The sequence below is a fragment of the Xenopus laevis genome, chromosome 5L (assembly GCF_017654675.1).
Source record: "Xenopus laevis strain J_2021 chromosome 5L, Xenopus_laevis_v10.1, whole genome shotgun sequence".
Taxonomy (NCBI): domain Eukaryota; kingdom Metazoa; phylum Chordata; class Amphibia; order Anura; family Pipidae; genus Xenopus; species Xenopus laevis.
This window is the reverse complement of record NC_054379.1, coordinates 52,634,010-52,657,743: the sequence shown is the minus strand read 5'-3', so window position 1 is coordinate 52,657,743 and position 23,734 is coordinate 52,634,010. Positions and strand designations below refer to the sequence as shown.

The following is a 23,734-nucleotide window of genomic DNA, read 5'->3' as shown; positions in this document are numbered from 1 at the left end:
AGACAGTGAACAGATGTTCTGGCATACAGAGGGACTTCAATTCATCACTTTGCAAGGGAATAGGCGAGGATGGAGTGTTGGGAAATGTAGTATCATAGCCTCCTTTCAATCTGTGGGATCAGTGTGTTAAACTTAAACCCAAATGAATGACTCCATGTTAAAAAAAAAATTATTTGTGGTTTTTGAGTTATTTAGCTCTACACTTTGCAACTTCAGCAGTCTGATTGTTAGGGTACACTAGGATCCATAGCAACCATGCACTGATTTGAATAAAAGACTTGAATGAATGAGAATATATATATATATATATAGGCAAATACAAGAGTCCTCTGCACTCAACCCATTATCAATATATTTAAGACAGAGACATTTTGTGCATACTGCTACTGAAAAATGCCTTACCCTTTAAACAAAACAGGGATTGTTTGTCCATATATTGCAATATATTTAAGCTGGCCAACTACGTCAAAGTCATCCCATATCTGGCCAGTCCTATGCTCAATTTTCATCTGATTCATTAAGAATTCTATTGCTTCATTATACATTTTACAAAGGGACTACATTTTACCTGCAACTTACTAGCTGCTTTCTAAGTAAAACTCCCAAACGTGGCTGCCCTTTTATTAGACACCAGTTGGGAAGGGTGGGAGCTACAACATGGAATAGAATAGAAAAGGGCCCCCATTTGAAAGCTGGAAAGAGTCAAAAAGGCAAATGATTCATAAACTATAAAAAAAGAAAAGTCAATTGAAAAGTTGCTAGGAATTAGCCATTCTATAACCTACTAAAAGTTGACTTAAAGCTGAACCACCCCTTTAAACTCTATACTGTGTAAATGGTTTCAAAATAAACAACTCAACACAAACCCACTGTATTATTTGCACAGCACTAATTTACAGTACAGCCTGTCTACCCATGCAAACTTTTCTGTTTTGCCAGCTAAATAAGAGCACCTAGTCCTTTGCTCTTGCCGCTGCCTTATCATTTGCTTTTTTCAAATGAAACATTTCCACAAATATCTTTATACTTGTGTGAACTTTGTCCTCTTGATTCCAGTGGCATTTCTAAGGTGTTGTACCTGATATTCCTGCCTGTTCCCTCCTCCACTGTGCCACAATGATTTTCTAGCCTTACATTAGTTTGCATGTGCTGTTCATACAGTGCTGATAAAAAAACAAGAATATTTTGTTATAATTTGTAGTTTTTGCATTATTTAGTCTACAGCTGTGGGCTTGAATAGAAAGATGAGTAATAAAAAGTAGCAATAACAATACATTTGTAGCTTTACCGAGCATTTGTTTTTAGATGGGATCAGTGACCCCCATTTGAAATCTGGAAGAGTCAGAAGAAGGCAAATAATTCAAAAACTATTTTAAAAAAAATCAAGACCAATTGAAAAGTTGCTTAGAATTAGCTATTCTATGACATACTAAAATTTAACTTAAAGCTGAACCACCCCATGATAAATACATTGTAATCTCTTGAACACAAAATATTGTCATTGATCGTGCTATCATTGTTAATTATTAGGAAAATAAACCGCATATGAAAAGCAATATAATGATTTATTTGCCTTTGGAGAATTTAATTTTCTGTGTCAGTGGAGTTTATCATTTTCACTATTTTGTTTGAGATACGCAATGTGGCATTAATATAAACAAGCAAAGAAGAAATGATCAATGCTCTTAAAGGAAAACTATACCCCCCAAACAATGTAAGTCTCTTTAAAAATATATTGCATAAAACAGCTCCTATGTAAAACCCTGCTTCATTTAAATAAACCATTTTCATTATAATTTATTCTTAATAGTAAGTGCCATTGGGTAATCATAAATAGAAAATTGCCATTTTTAAAAATAAGGGCTGTCCTCTGTGATCCTTGGATTCACTGTGCACACAAACCAAACAAACCATACATGTTAGGTCATATGAGCCAATTAACAGACAGATTTCTGTCTTTTGCTCCCACACTTCTTCCTGTTACAGTTAAAGCTGAAGTATTTCTGGTCAGGTGATCTCTGAGAAAGAACAGAGACTATCACAAAATGGTGGTTCAATGGAAGAGATGTAAAAGGGCAATATTTACTTAAATATATATTCCAGTTTGGTGAGATTCTCTAATATGCCACTTAATATGATATAAAGTATCTGTTGCTTAAGTATTCGTTTTGGGAGTATAGTTTTCTTTTAAGGGTAGAAAGATTTGTCGCCTGCTGTGCTGTGGGTGACAAATCTCCCGAAAATGACTTGTCATAGTATAACCTTAAGATTGCCGCAAGTAAAACCTATAAATCACAGCAATTCATCTATTTAAGCCAGATCACCCTTAGAAATAGCTTTTACTAACTGTATCTGAAATATTTGTCATCTGTTTTTTTTTTTCCTTATTGCTTTGCAGGTGAGCCCTGCTGCTGGTTTGGTATCAATATTAAAGAGACGCAGTCAAACCGAGGGTATAAATTCAGCCCAGACATCCCAGAAACAGACAAAGAGGAAAGTACGTTTCCAAGAAACAGAAGATACTCTTGACCAAGGTCAGTATAGAGAACACTCAGGGTGACATGGTTAATGTAATATCTTTGAATACCGTATATACTCGAGTATAAGCCGAGTTTTTCAGCATCCAAAATGTGCTGAAAAAGTCTACCTCGGCTTATACTCGGGTCAGTGGTACCCGACCCGAGTAGCTGAGATCGCAGTCACTTTTAATCATTCCTATACCAACAGTTCACTTGGGGAGAGACTGCAATATCCCACAATGCCCTCTGTTGGTTATATGAAAGAATAACAGTGCGCCCTCTGTTGGTTATATGAAAGAATAACAGTGACTGCAATATCACACAGCGCCGTCTGTTGGTTATATGAAAGAATAACAGTGACTGCAATATCACACAGCGCCATCTGTTGGTTATATGAAAGAATAACAGTGCGCCCTCTGTTGGTTATATGAAGGATGAACAGTGATGGCAATATCACACAGCGCCCTCTGTTGGTTATATTAAAGAATAACAGTGACTGCAATATCACACAGTGCCCTCTGTTGGTTATATGAAGGATTAACAGTGATGGCAATATCACACAGCATCCTCTGTTGGTTATATGAAAGAATAACAGTGACTGCAATATCACACAGCACCCTCTGTTGGTTATAATAAAGAATAACAGTGACTGCAATATCACACAGTGCCCTTTGTTGGTTATATGAAAGATTAACAGTGACTGCAATATCACACAGCACCCTCTGTTGGTTATATGAAAGAATAACAGTGCGCCCTCTGTTGGTTATATTAAAGAATAACAGTGACTGCAATATCACACAGCACCCTCTTTTGGTTATATGAAAGAATAACAGTGACTGCAATATCACACAGCACCCTCTGTTGGTTATATGAAGGATTAACAGTGATGGCAATATCACACAGCGCCCTCTGTTGGTTATACGAAAGATTAACAGTGATGGCAATATCACACAGCACCCTCTGCACATGGTAGTGGGACAGTGGGACAATGCACACAGTAATCCGTTTGGCAATTCTCTGTCACCATCAACTTTGCAAAGAAGTCCGGTTGATCGCTGGGGGGTCGCTTTGGCAGAATGTGCGCTGCTGGGAGACAGGGCTGTAGTTGTGTCTAGGCTTATACTAGAGTCAATAAGTTTTCCCAGTTTTCGTAGGTAAAATTAGGTACCGCGGCTTATACTCGGGTCGGCTTATACTCGAGTATATACGGTATGCTAAATTATATGGCCAGGTTATTAATATAAGTTCATTCCTCTCTTTTTTGGGAAACAGCCCTTACCCTCTACTTTTCTTGAAAGCTTTAGCTATAATTCATACATACCAGGTTTGGGACTAATGGTGGGTGATTGAGCCTGGCTTTCATGGGCCTTCCAGTTACTTCCAAAGGAACTCGGTTAGTATGAGTTCAGGGCTCTTTGCAGGCCTGTCATGTTCTTCCACTGCCATCTATACAAACCATTTCTGTATGGCCCTTATTTTGTGCATCAATTATTACCCTGGTTAAACATGAAAGGGCATTCCCCAAACCATTATTGCAAAGCAGGGCGCAATGAACTGTCTAGAGTATCATTGTATGGAGTAGTGGCACCTATGTAAGCAATGATGGCTGTGGCTTAAATTGCCTATTCCAATATTTAGAAGAGGTATCCACATACCCTTAGCAATATAGTGTATGTTGGCCTACAAATAATTACTAGGGGTATAGCGGGTTGTTAAAATTGTTTACAGTTAGGGTTGCCACTTTTCCCCCTGACGAACTCCGGGGGGGCGGGGGGCGTGAAGCAGTGGAGGTGGGGCTATGACATCAGGGGTGGGGCTATGGCATGGCGATTGGACGATAGCCGCATCAATCTTAGGAAATCCTGCCGGTTTTCCTAATTTGGAAAACCAGGCAGCCAGTTTTGACCTGAACAGAACTTCAAAATAAATGGGTTGTCCGGGTCAAAACCGGACAGGTGGCAACCCTATTTACAGTATACCCCAGGTGCTTTGCTAATTAATTCTGAGTTACAGTTCAATATTTAAAACCTTTCTGTTACCTGAAGAAGTTGTATATTGAATAGCACTTGTATTATATTTTTTAAAGAAACAGTCTCTTAACCTCGATGTCCTTTTCAGTGATATGTAGAAGGTCACAAGGAGCTCACCAAGGTCTCATGTCAAAGTGAGATCACAATATATCTAAGCCAAATCCTCAGAGACCTATATTCATTTATACACAGTGGTGTGAACATTCAGTGTGATAAGCTTTCAGCATGGAAAAGCATGCAATTTGTACATGCAGTACTTCCATTCTATTTCCATTTATATTATAACAATATAAATGCTTATAGTATTAAAACTACTTGCTGTGTAATTCATTTTGCAGATATGATTTTTTTTATCCATGTTTGCATGGGCAATGTTTGCACAGTTCTATTTTTGTAGGTGTTTTTTTTAATCTTATTGAATTTCTCCGCTTTCTGGTCCAGTATTTTTAACACTCTCCATAGCTACACAATACAGGTATAACAAAAAAATGGCTTCAGGCTAGGCACCTGAACCTATTTTCTTCTTTGAGCCCCTTTGGAATGGTCAATGCAACAGATTGGGAACATCTGATCTAAAAGCTTAGGGGCAGAAGTGACTAACGGTACCAAAAATTCGCCAGTGTGACGTCATTTAGGCACTACGCAGATTTCCTAATAGGCCCAGGGGTAACTTCGCTAGCGGAAGAGACAGGCGCTAGCGATCATTCGCACTCTATCACCAGGCGAATTTTCGCTCTGGCGAATGGACGTAACGCCACAAATTCACTAAGATGCGGATTTTACTGAACTTTACCTTTTTCGCCAGACTTGCCCTAGCTAGCTCAGACCAGGCGAAGTGCAATGGAGTGCATAGGACTGCCTCAAGTTTTTAATGCAAAAGTCCCAAAAAACGCTGGCGTCTTTTTCTTTTTTCTGAGTGATAGCCTGCAAAGGTCCGTAAAAATTTTTTTGGGTAACCGGGTTCCCCCTGACCATTTTCTAACATATGGAACATAAACTATACACTGGGCTCATGTGTAGGGCATTATAACAATGCTAGTGAGAATTCTCCAGCGTTCGGCACCCTGGACACAACTTCGCACTTTAGTGAATTAGCATTTAGAAGTGTTGCGATGGCTGTGAAGCCGTCGCTGGCGAATCTTCGCCGGTTAGGGAATTTGCCCCTTAATCTGCCTACAGGTAATAAATTAATCACACCATCCAGTGACATGAACTTGCAGCTCCACTTGCTTGATTTAAATGCTGCAAACCATGACCTGTGACTCCTTTCTTTGTGCCAACAGATTGAATCATTTAAGTTGACCATACACTTTAAGGGTAAGGCCAGACGAGGAGATTCGGGGAGGTTTTGTCGCCTGGCGACTTATCGCCACGTCTTTTGCGCGACTATCTCCCCGAACTGCCTCAGCGTTTTTTCCCCATAGGCTACAGCGCAAAATCGCCTGCGCTAATGCACACACGGCGATACGTTTTAAATAGTTGCCCACAGTTGCCTTCAATAGTCGCCCAAAGTTGCTAATGCACACGCGGCAATGCGTTTTCAATAGTCGCCCAAAGTTGCCTTATGAGGCAACTTTGGGCGACTATTGAAAACGCATTGCCGCGTGTGCATTGGCGCAGGCGATTTTGCGCTGTAGCCTATGGGGGAAAACGCTGAGGCAGTTCGGGGAGATAGTCGCGCAAAAGACGTGGCGATAAGTCGCCAGGCGATAAAACCTCCCGGAATCTCCTCGTCTGGCCTTACCCTAAGATCCACTGATTTGTCAAGGTTTTCAAATGAGCAGATCTTTGCCCGATTTGATCACCTATGTATTTGGTCAAGTCAGATTATGCTTTGACCCATCAGGAGAGGACCACACCAACGTGATGAATTTCAGGGGCAAATGCCAATCAGACAGGCTGTTGAAAGATTTTCATACATGAGTCAACAAATGGCCCACTTAGCTAGGAGGTGCTAAGTCAGCAGTGTGTTTGGCCAGCTTTACTCTTGATGACCCAACCAATAACCAAGGATTATATGATGACATATTTGCATTTACATAAACAGGAACAATTTTGTAAATACAGGTATGGGACCTGTTATCCAGAATGCTTGGGACCTGGGGTTTCCTGGATAATGGATATTTACATAATTTAGATTAAAATTTGGATTGTTTGGATAAAATGGAGTCTGTGAGAGATGGCCTTCTGTAATTTGGAACTTTCTGGATAATGGGTTTCCGGATAACAGATCCCATACCTGTACCACCATTCATATTGAGCTATGTTTCTCAGCCCCCATATCTCCATATAGATTTGGCACATGCACATCATATTTGTCTCTTCTCTTTCTTCATCATGTAGCCTAAACAGTGAGTTACTGTCTGAAAAGAAATTTAAGAGCAACAAGCCAAACTACAATAATAAACTGCATTCACCCTTGTAAAATGCACACATTAACTGTTATATAGGTCATGTAGCATATTTTCCACCTTAGTATTGAACTGCATTTGTACTGAAGCCATGTTCCACCTGCAATACTCAGTATAGTCCTGCTCGTTACCCTTCACATTAGGTGGGTCACTGTGCAATTCCAAGTGTTTAATCTAAAGAGGCAATATTCTGTCAAAGAATTAAAGTATTGTGCCAACTGTGTAACCAGCAATACTTTTTTTTTATATATTGCAGAAGAAATTGGTGGAGGATCCTGCATTTTACTGATACTACTCTGTATCGCAACCGTTTTCCTTAGCATTGGAGGGACTGCATTATACTGCACTTTTGGGGATATAGAGTCGTCCGTCTGTAAGGATTTTACTGCCAACATGGACTTCTACTACACACAGTTGCTGCAAGGAATAGAAGAGCTAAAACACTGGTTGTATGTCACATAGATGACAAAATAACACTTGGCTGGTATTATGGCAGCCTCTTATTTTATTATTTTTTCACTTGTAGGTTAAATTCTAACCTAAAACTGAACATGTCTGTCCTGTTACAAGACTTGCAAAGAGAAAAATAATCGAACTTAGGTGGTTTTTAAATTGACTTTTAATAGATTTAAGGGTTTTCAGTGGGAAAATTATGAAAAAAGCATCCGAGTGGCACTGAATCATGGCACAGCCTCACAACTAACCACTATTCTCAACAACACAAGCAGCCACTACTGCAGATGGAGAGGCATTCAGCTTATATGCAAAATGTCTGTGTAGTCACTTGATTTACTTTTATTCTGCATCCCTGATTCACTTATGAGAATTTGTGTGTTGTGTAACTTAACTGTCGGCTGTCAGTTTGGGCTACTGTACAGTGTGCTGGTTTTACATTTTATAGTCTTGTCTTTTTGGTTTCTTTTAATCACAAATTTACATTGTGTTTGCTTTCAGTTTGCATGATTGAAATGACTGGAGCTTCCTGTTTATTTTATTTGCAAGGATGAAGAAAGAAATGTGCTGCAATTCAAAATAACAATTATTTTACTCATATTCTGCTAAAGACCTCTTTAGTAATATTACTAAAGGCCAGGAAGGAAAGATTTTGCACAGAGTTAAAATTCCATGCCTGTTGGAAGATGCCAATATTTAATATATATTATGTTTTTACATCTTAGAACTGTTGCCCTTTCAAGTATAGTTTGCATATGAATTAGTATGTGACAAACCTAAAGGAATTCAGGTTGTAATACTGTGAATGGGACACTGACATAGCTTTCTTGCTATAGTACACTATATTTAAGTGTACCTGTGTCTCATTACATTCAAAGGCACAATTGGGCACTAACATCACTTTTTGATAACTGCAATCTTCACAGGAGGGAGCAATGATAGAGAATAAGAAATGTCCACTGAAATGTCTTGTGCGATCTCTGTCCCCACTAAGTTTGGTCATTGGTGATTCCCATACACAATATTGCCATGGGGTTACTTCTTGTTCTAGGGCCTTTTCTTCATGGTGTTTTTTCCTGTGAAGATTAAAAATGCTTTGTGTACCATAGTTCTACAATGGAGCAATTGAGATGTAGCTTCTTCATAAGGCTAATGTATACAGCAACATTTTACAGCACTACTTGCAGCAGCAATCGAAGAATCTGCTCCCTCTTGGAATTAATGAAACGACTATAATTTGGAAGGAGCACACCCAAGAAATAAACGCTGAGGTGCCAGTCCTATGGGGGCTGCCTCCTGGTAAATATTAGACAAAAAGGATATAAGGATTGCACACTCTGTATAAAAAGTAAAAAATGTATTATATCAAACACTTACATATTGGCAGATCGCCCTACGCTTTTCGACCACTATAGTGGTCTGGGGCAAAACACATTACAAAAAAGGGATAAAAAGGCAGGAGTTAATGAAATAAGCTGTATGTTGTTCTGCACTGGCAACTATAACTCAAGAAACAAAAAGGGGGAACATTTTTGGTTAAAAATCATTCATGCACAGTGTTCAACACCACCTCTTATTCAGATAAATTAGAAGTGATCTTCTGAGGGTGGATGGCCCCTGCTACCTCCTTCACCAATTAAATTGTTTAGGTGGCACTTTTTCTTTGTGCTGAATCCAGGCGTACTATGTGATCCTAAAGTGAATAGTAAATATTTAATTTACAGCTTGAGGTTGAAGTTCTAGAATAGTGTAGCACTGATGCACTTTATTCTTTGTAGTTGGTTCTATGGGGCTTTATAGCAAGCAGGCACTGTATGCCTAAGTGTTTGTAGTGCTTCACTTGTTTCATAAGCCATAAGTGCTGAGCAGCAACAGGAAAATGGCAGGCCTAGCCAGCAAAAGAAACATTTTTTTAATGGCAGCCCGTGTAGTATAAATGCACTATTTACAGTATATTAGTATAGATGCACATTATGAACAAGGTATGAACTTGTTCATAAGAGTCTAGCTGGAAATCTAACACTATGGGGCAGATTTATTAAGGATCAATTTGTGGTTTCCATGAAAATTCATGTTTTCAAGGTTATTTTTTTTTAATCGATTTTTTTGGGTTAAAGAAAAACTCCAAAAAAATTATTTTTTTAAACTGATTTTTCGATATCTATTATACCCAGACCCTGGAAATAGCTCAAATCCAAAAATACACCATCTAAAACCTTTCAAGGTCATGTAGAAGTCAATTGAACCATTTAAAAATGTTAATAGCCTTCATGATGTTCACGTTTTTTTCTCTAACATTCGACCTTTGATAAATAACCCCCTATGTATTTTCATTCTAGGAAGTAACCTACAAACTCACAGTGGGGGCAGCACACAGCAAGCTCTATAATTCAGGTGGCATAAGCATTTTTTCAGCTTTTGGGGGGAGATGTGTCACATACGTAATCTCTTCATGCACCCCAAAATATAATGACCCACTACAGAAAAGAATATCCATGATTCTCCAAGGATGCCAGTGTAGCCTTTAACAGTAAAATATTTTGGATTAGGCATCTTCAAGCAAAAAGCACTGGTCTTTTTTCTCTGTGGCACAAGTCTAAATGATTGTGTGAGTGATTAGGAATTGCTTTCACTTCACTGTAAGGGTAGTGACACACGCGAAGATTCCGGGGAGATTAGTCACCCAGCAACAAATCTCCTCTTCTTCGGGCGACTAATCTCCCTGAAAAGCCTTTTCGCCGGCTAGAATGTAAATCGCCAGTGGGATGGCACTTGGAGTGCTTCGTTTTCCGAATTAGCCCGAAGTTTCCTCGACTTCAGAAAACGAAGCGATCCAAGTGCCATCCTGCCGGCAATTTACATTCTAGCCGGTGGGAAGGCTTTTCGGGGAGATTAGGCACCCGACGAAGAGGAGATTTGCCGCTGGCCGACTAATCTCCCCGGAATCTTAGCACATGTCACCACCCTAAATTTCACTCAACAAACCTCACTTCTTTAAACCCAGGTGACTTAAAAGCCAGTTTAGGCAATGTTTTTCTCAACTTCCTTGTACTGGCTGGCCCAGTATAGTTATTTCATGTTACAGCTTATTTATGTTTGATCAGTTCAAGGGAATTTGCTTATCATGGTCTTAATCTCTGATGTTTATAACTGCAGTGTCATGTATGTTTGCGTTGGGATTTGTCTTTGCCCCCAGATTAATATGTTAAATGTTTGTGAGTTTGTTTTTTTTAATATATAAATATTTTAAAAATTGCTTTAGAAAAAAATTGTCTTTGTGAAAAAAAAGATGCGTTTATAATCTATAAAAAGAGTTTTAACTGCAGAATATTTATTGAGCTACTGCATAGCAACATTAAAAAGGAACTGTGAAATATACATTTTGATGTAAAGTATATTTTATAGATAAAGATGGGATCTATAATCTGGAATGCCTGGGACCAGGGTGGTGCTCCATGCATTAAGGCTACTGAAAAAATCATTGAAGCAATAAATAGAATAATAGAATTAATTTGCCATTAATGTCTATGTTTCTTAGTTAATAAAAAGTACAAGGTGTACTACTGTTTCATTACAAAGAAAAATATCCATCAATAGAGAAGATTATTTTTTATTTAAATAGGCCCTTGTGGAAAATGGCTGCTGTATTTCAAAGTTTATTGGATGATCAATCCTATCATGTATTGTAAAGAGTGCAATTTCCTTTTTTTTTTTTTTTTTTAAATAGGTGCTTTATGTATATTTCCATCACACACACACACATCAGTTTCATAAAGGTTATGTAAAGCATGATGAATGGTGAAGATCTGTATTTTTAGGTAAAGACGACGGTGTGCTGTAGCCTTTTATTTCATTTCTGAAACTTTAAAATGTGCTTCTGCTAGAAATCACAAAACCTATCTTTTTTTCTGCAGGGAACCTTGTAAGTAATACAGTTATTCTCTTACAGGGAAACCTCCATGTTCTATGCATAGCAGTCCTTTTTTCCCCCTATGCTAGTTCCTATATGGTCAGGATTTTTTTTAAAATATGCAGTTTGTACTATTTTACCAAGGCACAAAGAGGAATATGTTATTACAAGTATGGGCCTGTTATACAGAATGCTTGGGACCTGGAGTTTTCCAGATAAGGGGTCTTTCCATAATTTGGATTTCCATACCTAAAGCCTGCTAAAACATCATTTAAACATTAATTGAACCCAATAGGATTGGTTTGCCTCCATTAAGGATTAATTATATCTTATCTGGGATTTAGTACAAAGTACTGTTTTATTACAGGGAAAAAAGGAAATCATTTATAAAGAAATTTAATTATTTGATTAAAATGGAATCTAGGAATGATGACCTTCCTGTAATTTAGAGCTTTCTAGATAACAGGTTTCCAGATAACAGATCATACCCTTTGATGTTATTTAAACTGAACCAACTGGTGGCCTTGGGCAAAAGATGATTTGATCTGTTGCTAAATCAAAACGGTCAGGCTAACACGCACACGTTCTCTCTTGGACATTTTTCTAGCAGGTTGGGGGAACTGAGGGGGAACTGGGCATGTGATGTGGAGGATAGGTGGGCGCAGACCAAGGAAGCTTTCAAAAAACTGTAGAGTGCAACATTGAAAACATAGAAATATAGTTTGCACTCCAAAAAAAAAACGAAAAAACCTAAAAAAAATTATAGAAGTCTTTATTTGGAGATAATCTAAAATATACAAACCCCACAGTCTTCAGCTTTACATGTTTCATGCCCAATGGATCTTTGGATACACACACCGTTTTAAAGCACAAACCCCACCCAACTGGTTACATTAATGATGACTCATCTACTTCTTATACAAAAACAGAAGGGGTTGTTCACCTTTAGGATGACTTTTAGTATTTTGCAATTTGTTTTCATTTTTTATTATTGAAGGTTTTTGAGTTATTTAGCTTTGTGTTTTCAGTAGCTCTTTAATTTGCATTTCAAGCAATCTGGAAACTAGGGCCCAAATTGCCCAAGCAACCATGCATTGATTTGAATAAGACACTGGAATATGAATAGGAGAGAGTCTGAATAGAAGGATCAGTAATAAAAAGTAACCATTACAATACATTTGTAGCCTTAGGGTAGGACTACATGGACGTTTTCGGCAGTATCCAACGCGCGGCGACAAAACGCATGAGACAAATCGCATGCAACGGAAATGAAAGATAGAAATGTCGGATGAAGTCGCAGAGTTGATCTGAGGCGACGCGACTGTCGGATGCAGGTGCAGCGTGTAGTCCTTCCCTTACAGAGCATTTGTTTTTTTTAGAAGGGGACAGCGACGCCCATTTGGAAGCAGCAAAGAATCAGAAGAAAAAGACAAATAACTATAGTTACCTTAAAGGAGAATTACCCCTTTAAGTTATATAGAATAAGTTATGTCTGTTATTTTTAAGGATGCAATGATCCCTGCTTTTCAGGGTTTAGCTGAATCCGGATGTACAGATTTGGCCAAATACTGTACGGAATCCAAACCCTTCTTGGCAAGGAAAAGCTGGTGCATGGGTACAAGGACTTGTATTCGGCCGAATCCCAAACCAAATTCAGGATTTAGTGTGCATCCCTAGTTATTTTATATCCCAAACTGGCTGGGTTTAAAGCTCTGAATTGCTCATTCAAATGACTTGATTACTAGACAAACTACAATGTCTCATTTAGTATAACAAGTTACGTCAAAGGCCTACTTTAAACTGAAGACGTTTCATATTAACGACTGCTCATTTAGTGGAAATGTGTGGGTAGAGTACTCATATATTTACCAATAACAATCATCAGCACAAATAATTTATCAACAAGACATACATAGTGATAAAGGTTATAAAATGTATATAAGTTCAACTTTTTTGGTTAAATCTAGTTGATTGAGAGGAAAGCAAAAACTCTGCAGGGTCTGATTTGAGCAATCTGGACCCAGACGGCTAGATATCAGCTCAGTTTCCTTGACATACTATATCTGACTGTACTCTCAACTTGTATCAATTAATTTGAGATAAAAATGGACATGCCCAAAGGTGTGGATGTCACTTAGAATTTGACTTCTGGCGGAAGCCATTGGGATCTGTTAACATGCCTCTCAGTGACATAGTGTCCTTGATATAAAAATAAACCAACAGCAATGTACTTACATAACAGCTTAAAGGGGTAGTTCACCTTTAAGGTAACTTTATTATGTTATAGAACGGCCAATTCTAAACAACTTTTCAATTGGTTTTCATTATTTTTTATAGTTAATTGCCTTTTTCTTCTGACTCTTTGCAGCTTTCAAATGGGCGTTGCTGACACCCTTTTACAAAACAAATGCTCTGTAAGGCTACAAGTCTATTGTTACTTTTTATTACTGATCCTTCTATTCAGGCCCTTCCTATTCATATTCAAGTCTCTTATTCAAAGCAATGCATGGTTGCTAGGGTAATTTAGACCCTAGTTACCAGATTGCTTAAGATTGAAATTGAAGAGCAGCTGAATAAAAAGCTAAATAACTTAAAAACCTGCAGTAATAAAACATGGAAACCAATTGCAAATTGTCTCAGAATATCACTCTCATACTAAAAGTTATCTCAAAGGTGGAGAACCCTTTTGATCCATCTGCTGGGAAACCGCCTTCCCTAGTAACAATAAAACACATTTTTTCATTGAAAGTACAGTTATAATTTATTATAGTTTATTATAGGTTCTGAATGTTTTTATTTTAAGATGGCATGGCTTACTACATGCTGTTTGATGGAGCTACTTAATTAGAAAATGCTGGTTATATCATATTTCCATATTTGGATCAACATAACTTGTCTACTAAAAGATTTTAAATCCAATAGGATTGTTTTGCCACCAATAAGGGTTAATTATATCTTGGGATCAAGTATGAGGTACTGTTTTATTATTAGAGAACATGGAAATAATTTTTAAAATATTAGAACTATTTGCTTAAGACACCATTTCCATAATTTGGAGGATAATGGGTTTCCAAACAACGGATCCCATACCTGTATAACTGCTCAGGACCCACCCACCACTCAGAGCACACATTACACTCTAATGCTAAGCCTATAAAAATTGGACATTGGTTGCAAACTGACACAAATGCCAGACAGCGGTTTATGAAAGAGTTAACATTTACATTTGAAGCTTCAGCAGCAGTCTGACAAAAAATTCCCTATTTATTCATATTCAGACAGCACTGACTCAACTGTGTACAGGTAATTACACAACCCCACCCCCTTAGTGTAGACATCATATTTGAGTTATTAAAAGGCTACAATGTACCTTCAGTTTGAAATGTATCCACCCGGCAGTGTTAGAGAGAAACCCCATTAATTTTGCTAATGACTAGTACAAAGACTTTCCATAACATTATGCCCTAAGTATTGCCCTTTAAATATGAGAGTGACCCTTCAAGCCATGGACAGTTTTACCTATATTTGTCATGTACGTGTAATATGTAGTTATTTTTCTTGATGTGCTTACTAATAAAAGAGTTTATATATCTGTTATTGCTTCATGATTACACAAAATGTAAACAAAAGTAATACACTTTGAAATTTTAAGCCCAATAAGGAAGGCCATATAATTACAGACTTTCATGGTACATGTAAATGTACATCTAAATACTGGGGTAGTCCATAAAAGAAGTAACTTAGAAAGCATTTCCCTGCTGTGTCCTGTAATCAACTGAAGCATTCAGCCTCCTGCAGCCCTTAGTAGGAACACCCTTATATTCTGGAGCAGAGGGAGGTCCAGAAGAGAAGTTTACCAAGTTACAAAGAAATTACAGTTTCTTTTTGTGCCCTGGTTGATTTGTTGTGGCAGTACAAATCGATTGTATTGCTTTAATTTGATGGAGAGCCCTCAACAGATCAGCTTTACTTACATTTATACATGAACCGAGACAATTGTGCAGAGTGGTACAGGTGGTAGATAAAGGGCTCCCTCCCTGTGCAGGCAGCATAGTACTAGTATTTTTATTGTTTCCTACAACTGGACGGCTGGTTCTATTAGTTTTAGGGTGATTGGTGCTCTGTAAGGAGTGTTCTAACCAGAGCTATTTATAAATGGGGCATTTTCAAGTGTCCACCATCACACCCACCATCCCTAGAATAAGAATATCCCTCATTTTTATCAATTGAAAGAGCCATGTTAATATATTTGGACCAAATATTCTTAAGGACTCTTTCTTATTAAAAAGAAGTACAAAAATGACATGTATGCATGTTTGCTTTTCAGTAATGAGCACAGCATAAGATCTCAATAATGAAAAATACGGTTGATTTTATTATTGCCTACCTTATTATTTTTAAGTTCACCTGCATGAAAGTAGTACTGCCATACATTTTTTAGGTTTGCTGTGGGGGGTCCACTGGTTAGATCCTTGGGTTTGAGAAGACTGTGGGAGCCAATGGCAATGGTTTCTATGAGTTCAAACAAAGAGGCAATATAAACTAGATGTGAGATGGTATTATAAAGCTCATAGCACACACTGTCTGACATTAACTGGCAGGAACTACTGAACGTTATTGCAGTGGCCTCCTTTCCTTGCTGATCCAATGAAGCACCTCATCAACCAAATCTTCCTTTCGGATGCTGCCGCATCAGTACTTCAGGAATCATGGGAATCATGGAACCTGTTCCCATTGAAAGGTATAGTTATTCACCCCCTCTCTTTCTCTCTTATATGTATATATGTGTATATATATATATATATATATATATACACAAATACAGTTCCTCTGCACTCAACCCATCAATATATTTAAGACAGAGACACTTTGTTTATACAGCTACTAAAAATGCCTCACCCTTTAAACAAAACAGGGATTGTTTGTCCATATATTGCAATATATTTAAAGGGATACTGTCATGGGAACAAAAAATGTTTTCAAAATGAATCAGTTAATAGTGCTGCTCCAGCAGAATTCTGCACTGAAATCCATTTCTCAAAAGAGCAAACAGATTTTTTTTATATTCAATTTTGAAATCTGACATGGGTCTAGACATATTGTCAATTTCCCAGCTGCCCCAAGTCATGTGACTTGTGCTCTGATAAACTTCAATCACTCTTTACTGCTGTACTGCAAGTTGGAGTGATATCATCCCCTCCCTTTTACCCCCAAGTAGCCAAACAAAAGAACAATGGGAAGGTAACCAGATAACAGCTCCCTAACACAAGATAACAGCTGCCTGGTAGATCTAAGAACAACACTCAATAGTAAAAACCCATTTCTCACTGTGACACATTCAGTTACATTGAGAAGCAAAAACAGCAGCCTGCAAGAAAGCATTTCTCTCCTAAAGTGCAGGCACAAGTCACATGACTGGGGGCAGCAGGGAAATTGACAAAATGTCTAGCCCCATGTCAGATTTCAAAATTGAATATAAAAAAATCTGTTTGCTCTTTTGAGAAATGGATTTCAGTGCAGAATTCTGGTGGAGTAGCACCATTAACTGATGCGTTTTGAAAAAAACATGTTTTCTGATGACAGTATCCCTTTAAGCTGGCCAACTACGTCAAAGTCATCCCATATCTGGCCAGTCCTACACTCAAATTGCATCTAATTCATTAAGAATTCTACTGATAAATTCTATAAAGTCTATTGATAAATGTATTGATAATGGGTTGAGTGCAGAGGACTCTTGTATTTGTCTATATGTATTTAGTGGTCACAGCCTCATTGCACCCCCGCCTAATGGTTTTAAGAATAAGTGGTGAGCACAACTTTCCTTGTCACTATCCTACTTGCAAGTGTCCCAAAAGTCCAAGCCATAGCCTGCAATTTTCTTCTGTCCAATGGTTGCTATAACCCCTTTGCCTGCCACCTAACCATGCTCTTATGTATGTGCCTATAGGGCTGTAGCTGTCAGAGGCCGCTGCAAGCATTTTCAGCTACAGGTACAATATAGGCAGAATACAAACACTAATACTTAAAGAAAAACATTCAAAATAAATCATGAAGACCAACTGAAAAGTTCCTTAGGACAGATTTGTTCACTTTATCAATAATTAGCAATGTAGGGAAATAGATTTTAAATACTGTGTGATTTGTATAGCCATATTGTTTTGACAGTGCTGCCATCTTTTGGCCAAATTATATAGAAATTACTTAATTTACCAATTTCACTGTTTGCTTTGTCCAGATCAACCAATCCTCAGTTTTAAAACACCAAACACCCCCCCCCTATAAAACTCAGCCAAATGTCTTTACTTATGTTCTCTATGGAATGTCAGTCAGTGGCTTAGCTCTGCAGAAACGTCTTAGAAACGGGAGGTGGCAGGTTCAGTTGCTAAAATGCCAATATACACCATATGCACGGCAATGTACAATTCTAAATACAGCTATAGAGACAGTAAGCCTCTGAACCAGGGGTTGTAAGATGGAGTACTTCCAGAAGTACTACTACATCTCAACCAGTACCTATTTTCTGTTTTGGCAAATCAACATAGACTAAAGTACAACTACTGCTCTCATAATTCTAAGGCAGCCACTAGCTGAATACTGCCTGTATACACTAACAAAATACTCAGTTTCAGGGTTAAACTGAACACCAGGAGATCTTACAATGGGAACGCTTTTAAAGGGCATTTTTACATGGCATTTTAGCCTAAGCTCACTTTAAGAAATATGACTCATATCCCTAACCCTAGTACTTAAAGGAGAACTAAACCCTAAAAAATAAATGTGGCTAAAATGCCATATTTAATATAGTGAACTTATTGCACCAGCCTAACGTTTCATCTTGTCAATAGCAGCAATGATCCAGGACTTCAAACTTGTCACAGGAGTCACCATCTTGGAAAGTGTTTTCGACACTCACATGCTCAGTGGGCTCTGAGCAGCTGTTGAGAAGCTAAGCTTAGTGGTTGTGCAAATTATCAAGCAAAAAATGAGGTTGGTCTGTAATATAAGATGATGCTAAAGGGCTGATTATTAAATCCTGATGCTAACTGCACTGGTTTCTGTGTTGCCATGTAGTAATTGTCTGTATTAATTACTAATCAGCCTTATATTGTGACATTTCTATTCTATGTGTACTGTATAATTTGAGTCAGTCCCTAAGCTAAGTAAGTAACAGCAGCACAGATCATGTGCAGCGAATAAGCAGGAAAGAAGATGGGAGCTACTGGGGCATCTTTGGAGACACAGATCTTCCCTGCTAAAGGGGCTGTGGTTGCCTTGGGCTGGTGCAGAAGCACAAAACATAATGTACAACATTTATAGCTACTTCTTTAGTTAGGCTTTAGTTATCCTTTAAGCCTCATACCCAAACACATTCAGTGTCCAAGCTAGTGTCCCTGTAGTATCAAAGTAGCATTATATAGTACTGTCCAATCACAGCATAGTGTGTTGACCATGGAAACCCAATAAGTGACTCGGGATATGTAGGGTATCAGCCTCCCATGACTTACTGAAAAGGTGTAAATGATATTTAAAGGGGTTGCTCATCTTTACATTAATTTTTAATATGATGTTGAGAGCGATATTGTGAAACAATTTGCAATTGGTTTTCATTTTTTTTAATTGTGAGTTATTTGAGCTAAATAGCTATTGAGCTATTTCTTCAGCAGCTCTCCAGTTTTTCAGTAATCGTGCATTGATTTGAATAAGATACTGGAATATGAATAGGAAAGGCCTGAACAGAAAGATGAGCAATAAAAAGCAGCAATAACAATAAATCACAAATTACAGAGCATTTGTTTTTTTGAGGGGTCAGTGACCCCCATTTGAAAGTTGTAAAGAGTCAGAAGAAGGCAATTAAAAAAAACTATAAAAAAAATTCAAACTGAAGGCCAATTGAATAGTTGCTTAGAATTAGCCATTTTATAACATGCTAAAAGTCAAAGTTAAGATGAACCGCCCCTTTAATTTTCAGGGAAGATGGGAGTAGTGAGACAAATGAAGGAAGATCAGTGCAGAATGGTGGTGCACTGTGAGTGGGGCGGGTCCTAGGTTTGATTCCAGCCAGGGCATGGCTATGTGCTAGCATGGATTTCCTCCAAATACTCCTGTTTCTTCCCAAACTCCATACATGTAGGTTAAGTCCTGATATATTTGATCAAAGTTGGTGTGAAAGCCATAGGAACCTTAGATTCTAACAGTGTCAGACTGGGACACCAGGGGCCCACCCAAAAACAATAGACCAGGGGCCCACCAAAAAAACTTAGACCAGGGGCCCACTCTCAGTAGTACTATTATTCTTCCTCTCCTCACTAAATTTCTATTCTCCTAGTCTCTTTTCTTTACATGCTATAATCTATTATTCCATCTATTTAGCCTCTTTATTCTCATAGAAATAAGGAATGACCATGAAATCGGCCAAATGTTTAGCAGCATGAGCCCACTGACACCTCTGCCCACCGGGAGTTTTTCTGGTATTCCTGTGGGCCAGTCTGACACTGGATTCTAAACTCAATTGGGGCAAGGACTGATGGGAATGATATATAAACTCTGTTCAGTGCTGTGGAATAAGACGGAGTTAGTAAATATTGAGGAAGTTAGTATGAGAAGGGAGAATAAGACCAAACTTCTGAGAACCATAAAAAGGGCATTGAGGAAAGTAAATACAAAATATCAAGCAGAGATAGGAATGAAGCACAGAAGCTTAGAAAATGTAAGAGAAGGAGGAATAATGATAATAAAGTTAAAAGGGTTGTTCACCTTTAAATTAACTTTTAGTATGATGTAGAGAGTGATATTCTGAGACAGTTTGCAATTGGTTTTCATTTTTTATTATTTGTTGTTTTTGAGTTATTTAGTTTTTATTCTGCAGCTCTCCAGTTTGCAATGTCAGCAAACTGGTTGCTAGAGTCCAAATTACCCTAGCAACCATGCATTGATTTGAATGAGAATGTGGAATATTAATAGGGGAGGGTCTGAATAGAAAGCTGAGTAATAAAAAGTAGCAATAACTATAAATGTGTAGCATTTGTTTTTAGACTGGGTCAGTGACCCCCATTTGAGTGCTGGAAAGAGTCAGAAGAAGAAGGCAAATAATTAAAAAACTATACAGAATAAATAATGAAGATCAATTGAAAAGCTGCGTAGAATCTAACATACTAAAAGTTAACTTGAAGGTGAACCACCCCTTTATGAGAAGAATGATTGGAGAGCACTGTGTCTTTGTTTACATTGGGGGCCTCCAGCAACCAAGTTATTGATAATATCAATATTTTATATAATGGATTGGTACAATCCAGACAATTAACTTTCCTCTACTTGACACTAACATAAAGAACGCATTTTAGGACATCCTGCAGCGAAATACCTGACCTTCATACTATGTCCTATGCCTTCGGAATGGCACATTGGTCGCTTTTACTGTCATTCATCGCCAAATCTGCAATCACACCTCCGTCCTCTACCCTCCCTTCTCAGCTGTCAGTCATACGAACTCCGGCCCCTCAGCCTTTCCGCCCTCAGCCCTCCATCATCCGCCCTCAGTCCTCTTCCTTTTAGTCCTCTTCCTTCCGCGCTCTTTCCTCTGCCCTCCCTGCTCAGCCCTCCACCCTCTTTCCTCAGCATTCCCCCCTCAGATCCCTCTCTTCAGTTGACAGCCTTATCCATATAAGTTTCTAAAGTGGTGAGCGAGGGCAGAAGGAAGAGGACTGAAGGAAGAGGACTGAGGGCGGAAGGCAGAGGACTGAGGGCGGAGGATGGAGGGCTGAGGGCGGAAGACTAAGGGGCAAATTCACTAAGATCCGAAGTTGCGCTAGCGCAGGCTTCGCCGCACTTCAACAGGCGTATTTTCGCCTGCGCTACGCAAATTCACTAAAATGTGAATTTGCGCTCAGGAAGGCGAATGGTAGCGAATTTGCGCTAGCTTAATTCGTCAAGCAAAGCGAATTTACGCTAGCGATGCCTCATTTGAATACGGCACCAAGTTAAAGTACAAAATGTTATTTTGCTCTATACATGTGCCATTGTATAGTTTAGGTGCAATATGTTAGGAAATGTAGGGGGGAAGGAGGGTGCCCCCCAAAAAAATTTATGATTTTTTTCAGCCTATCACCCTTAAAAAAGGAAAAGACGTCAGCGTTTTTTGGGATCCTATCTACTCTACAAATTAACAACGGAATTTAAAGCTGCACGGTCCTATAATAAAATGTTTTAATAAATATATATTCTCATCGGATGAGTGGCAAAACCTCTCTCACCCTGTAACGGACTTGACCTGGGTGTTAAAACCCCAGGTCCGACACTTAAACGTAGAATTCAAATTGAAGTCGCTGGTAGAAAATGGAAAAACACTCACCCATTTTATCTCATTTTATCTGGGTAAAATTCATTAGCCTAGGAATGTTTATATTAATTCAAATATTAATTCTAATATTGTTTGAAAGTCGTTTCTGTGTCCTCATTTATTAATGTTACATTTAGATTATGTTTATTATATTTTTTTAATTGTGTGGACACAATGAAATTTCTTGATCTTTCAATACAAATATGACCCCTATTTCTAAAATAGACGCTTTTTGCCAAATACTTTATTTTATCATAATTAATTAATTGAGTAATTTCAGAAATTCTGTTTATTTATTTGTTTATATAATATTTTAATGGTGAAAAAACTTAATAATTTATACATACATAAAAAGATAATTTAAAATTTATGGAATGAAATTGAGGGATCATCTACATATATAGCTCTCCTAAGGCTTTTCTTTACAATGTTGCTTTCAATAGCATTTTTTCCATTTTAATAGGTTTTAAAGAAAATTTTGGTTTCTGAACGGCATGGTCTCGAATTGAGCTGCAGTATTGTTAAGGGTATCGTTAACACCTGTCTTGATTTTAAATAACCTGTGGCTTAATGAGTGATGTAATTTCCTTGATAACCCTTTTAAAAAGCCGTTGGATGTTTTTGTGAACTTATGCCTATGATTACGTATCGCACAGATATGAAACACGTCAGGATATTATGGTTTTAATGCATTTGAAATAAAAGTTGAATTTTACCTATCTGAAGTGGCGTCCGGAGTGCTTGCCAATCTCCTTATACTTGAAAGATCCTATCTACTCCATTGCACTTCGCCTGCTCTAACCCAGCGAAGTAAACTCTGGCGAAGGAGGTCACGTTCAGAAAAAGACCAATGTTAGTAAATTTGTGTATTTTTGCCCCCTTCGCCAGAGTGCAACTTCGCCAACGTTAGTGTGCGAATTTGCGCTAGGCTATCATCATCGCTGTCGAATTTTCGCCAGGGTGACTGATAGTAAATTTGCAATGTTGCGAAATGACTTCACGCTGGCGAATTTTAGTGAATTTGCCCCTAAGGGTGGAAGGCTGAGGGCAGAAGGCTGAGGGTGGAGTTCGTATGACTGACAGCTGGGAGGGTAGAGGACGGAGGTGTGAGTGACTGCAGATTTGGACGATGAGTGATGGTAAAAGCAACCGATGCCCTTTCTGAAAGCACATGAACAGGCAAAATGACCTGAGATGGCTGCCTACACACCAATATTACAACTAAAAAAATACACTTGCTGTACATTTTATATTGTAGAGTGAATTATTTACAGTGTAAACAGTGTAATTTAGAAATAAAAACTATATCATAAAAATCACAACAGAATCCCTTTAAGGTTATTTGATTGCATTTTATAATGTGGTAAGTAAGATTCTGGACAGTGGGGGGGCAGTAGATGTGATCTATTTGGATTTTGCCAAAGCGTTTGATACTGTGCCCCACAAACGACTGCTTTCTAAACTAAGGTCTGTTGGGCTTAATAAAGTAGTTTGCACGTGGATAGGAAACTGGCTACAGGATCGGGTACAGAGGGTGGTTGTTAATGGGACATTCTCTACTTGGAGTAAGGTTCTTAGTGGGGTCCCCCAGGGCTCAGTTTTATTGGGTCCACTTTTTTTTAACTTGTTCATTAATGACTTAGGGGAGGGTGTTGTAAGTAATGTATCAGTGTTTGCAGATGACACAAAATTATCCAGCCCAATTAATTCCATCCAGGATGTGGCATCCTTGCAACACGATCTTGACAAACTGGCAATCTGGGCAGCTAAGTGGCAAATGAGATTCAATGTTGATAAATGTAAAGTCATGCACCTGGGATGTAAAAATATCCAAGCCACTTATACCCTTAATGGGACTGCACTAGGCAAATCCATTATGGAAAAGGACCTTGGAGTCCTTGTAGATGATAAACTTGGCTGTAGCAAGCAATGCCAGTCGGCAGCATCAAGGGCAAATAAGGTCTTGAGCTCTATTAAAAAGGGCATAGAGTCAAGGGAGGAGGGGGTCATTCTTCCACTGTATAGAGCACTTGTAAGGCCCCATCTAGAATATGCCGTACAGTTTTGGTCTCCAT

The 23,734-nt window shown here is 38.3% G+C and overlaps 1 protein-coding gene across 3 annotated transcripts in view; it reads left to right on the top strand.

Moving 5' to 3' along the window:
- Nucleotides 1-7,794, top strand: part of cnst.L (consortin, connexin sorting protein L homeolog) — a 66,847-nt gene extending 59,053 nt beyond the window's left edge. For all 3 annotated transcript variants that reach the window (XM_018263078.2, XM_041562753.1, XM_041562754.1), the window contains 2 exons: nt 2,399-2,534; nt 7,217-7,794. In XM_018263078.2, the coding sequence (XP_018118567.1) occupies nt 2,399-2,534; nt 7,217-7,422 (342 nt within the window). In that variant the 3' untranslated portion in view covers nt 7,423-7,794. The remainder of the gene's footprint in view (nt 1-2,398; nt 2,535-7,216) is intronic.
- The last annotated feature ends 15,940 nt before the right edge of the window (nt 7,795-23,734 follow it).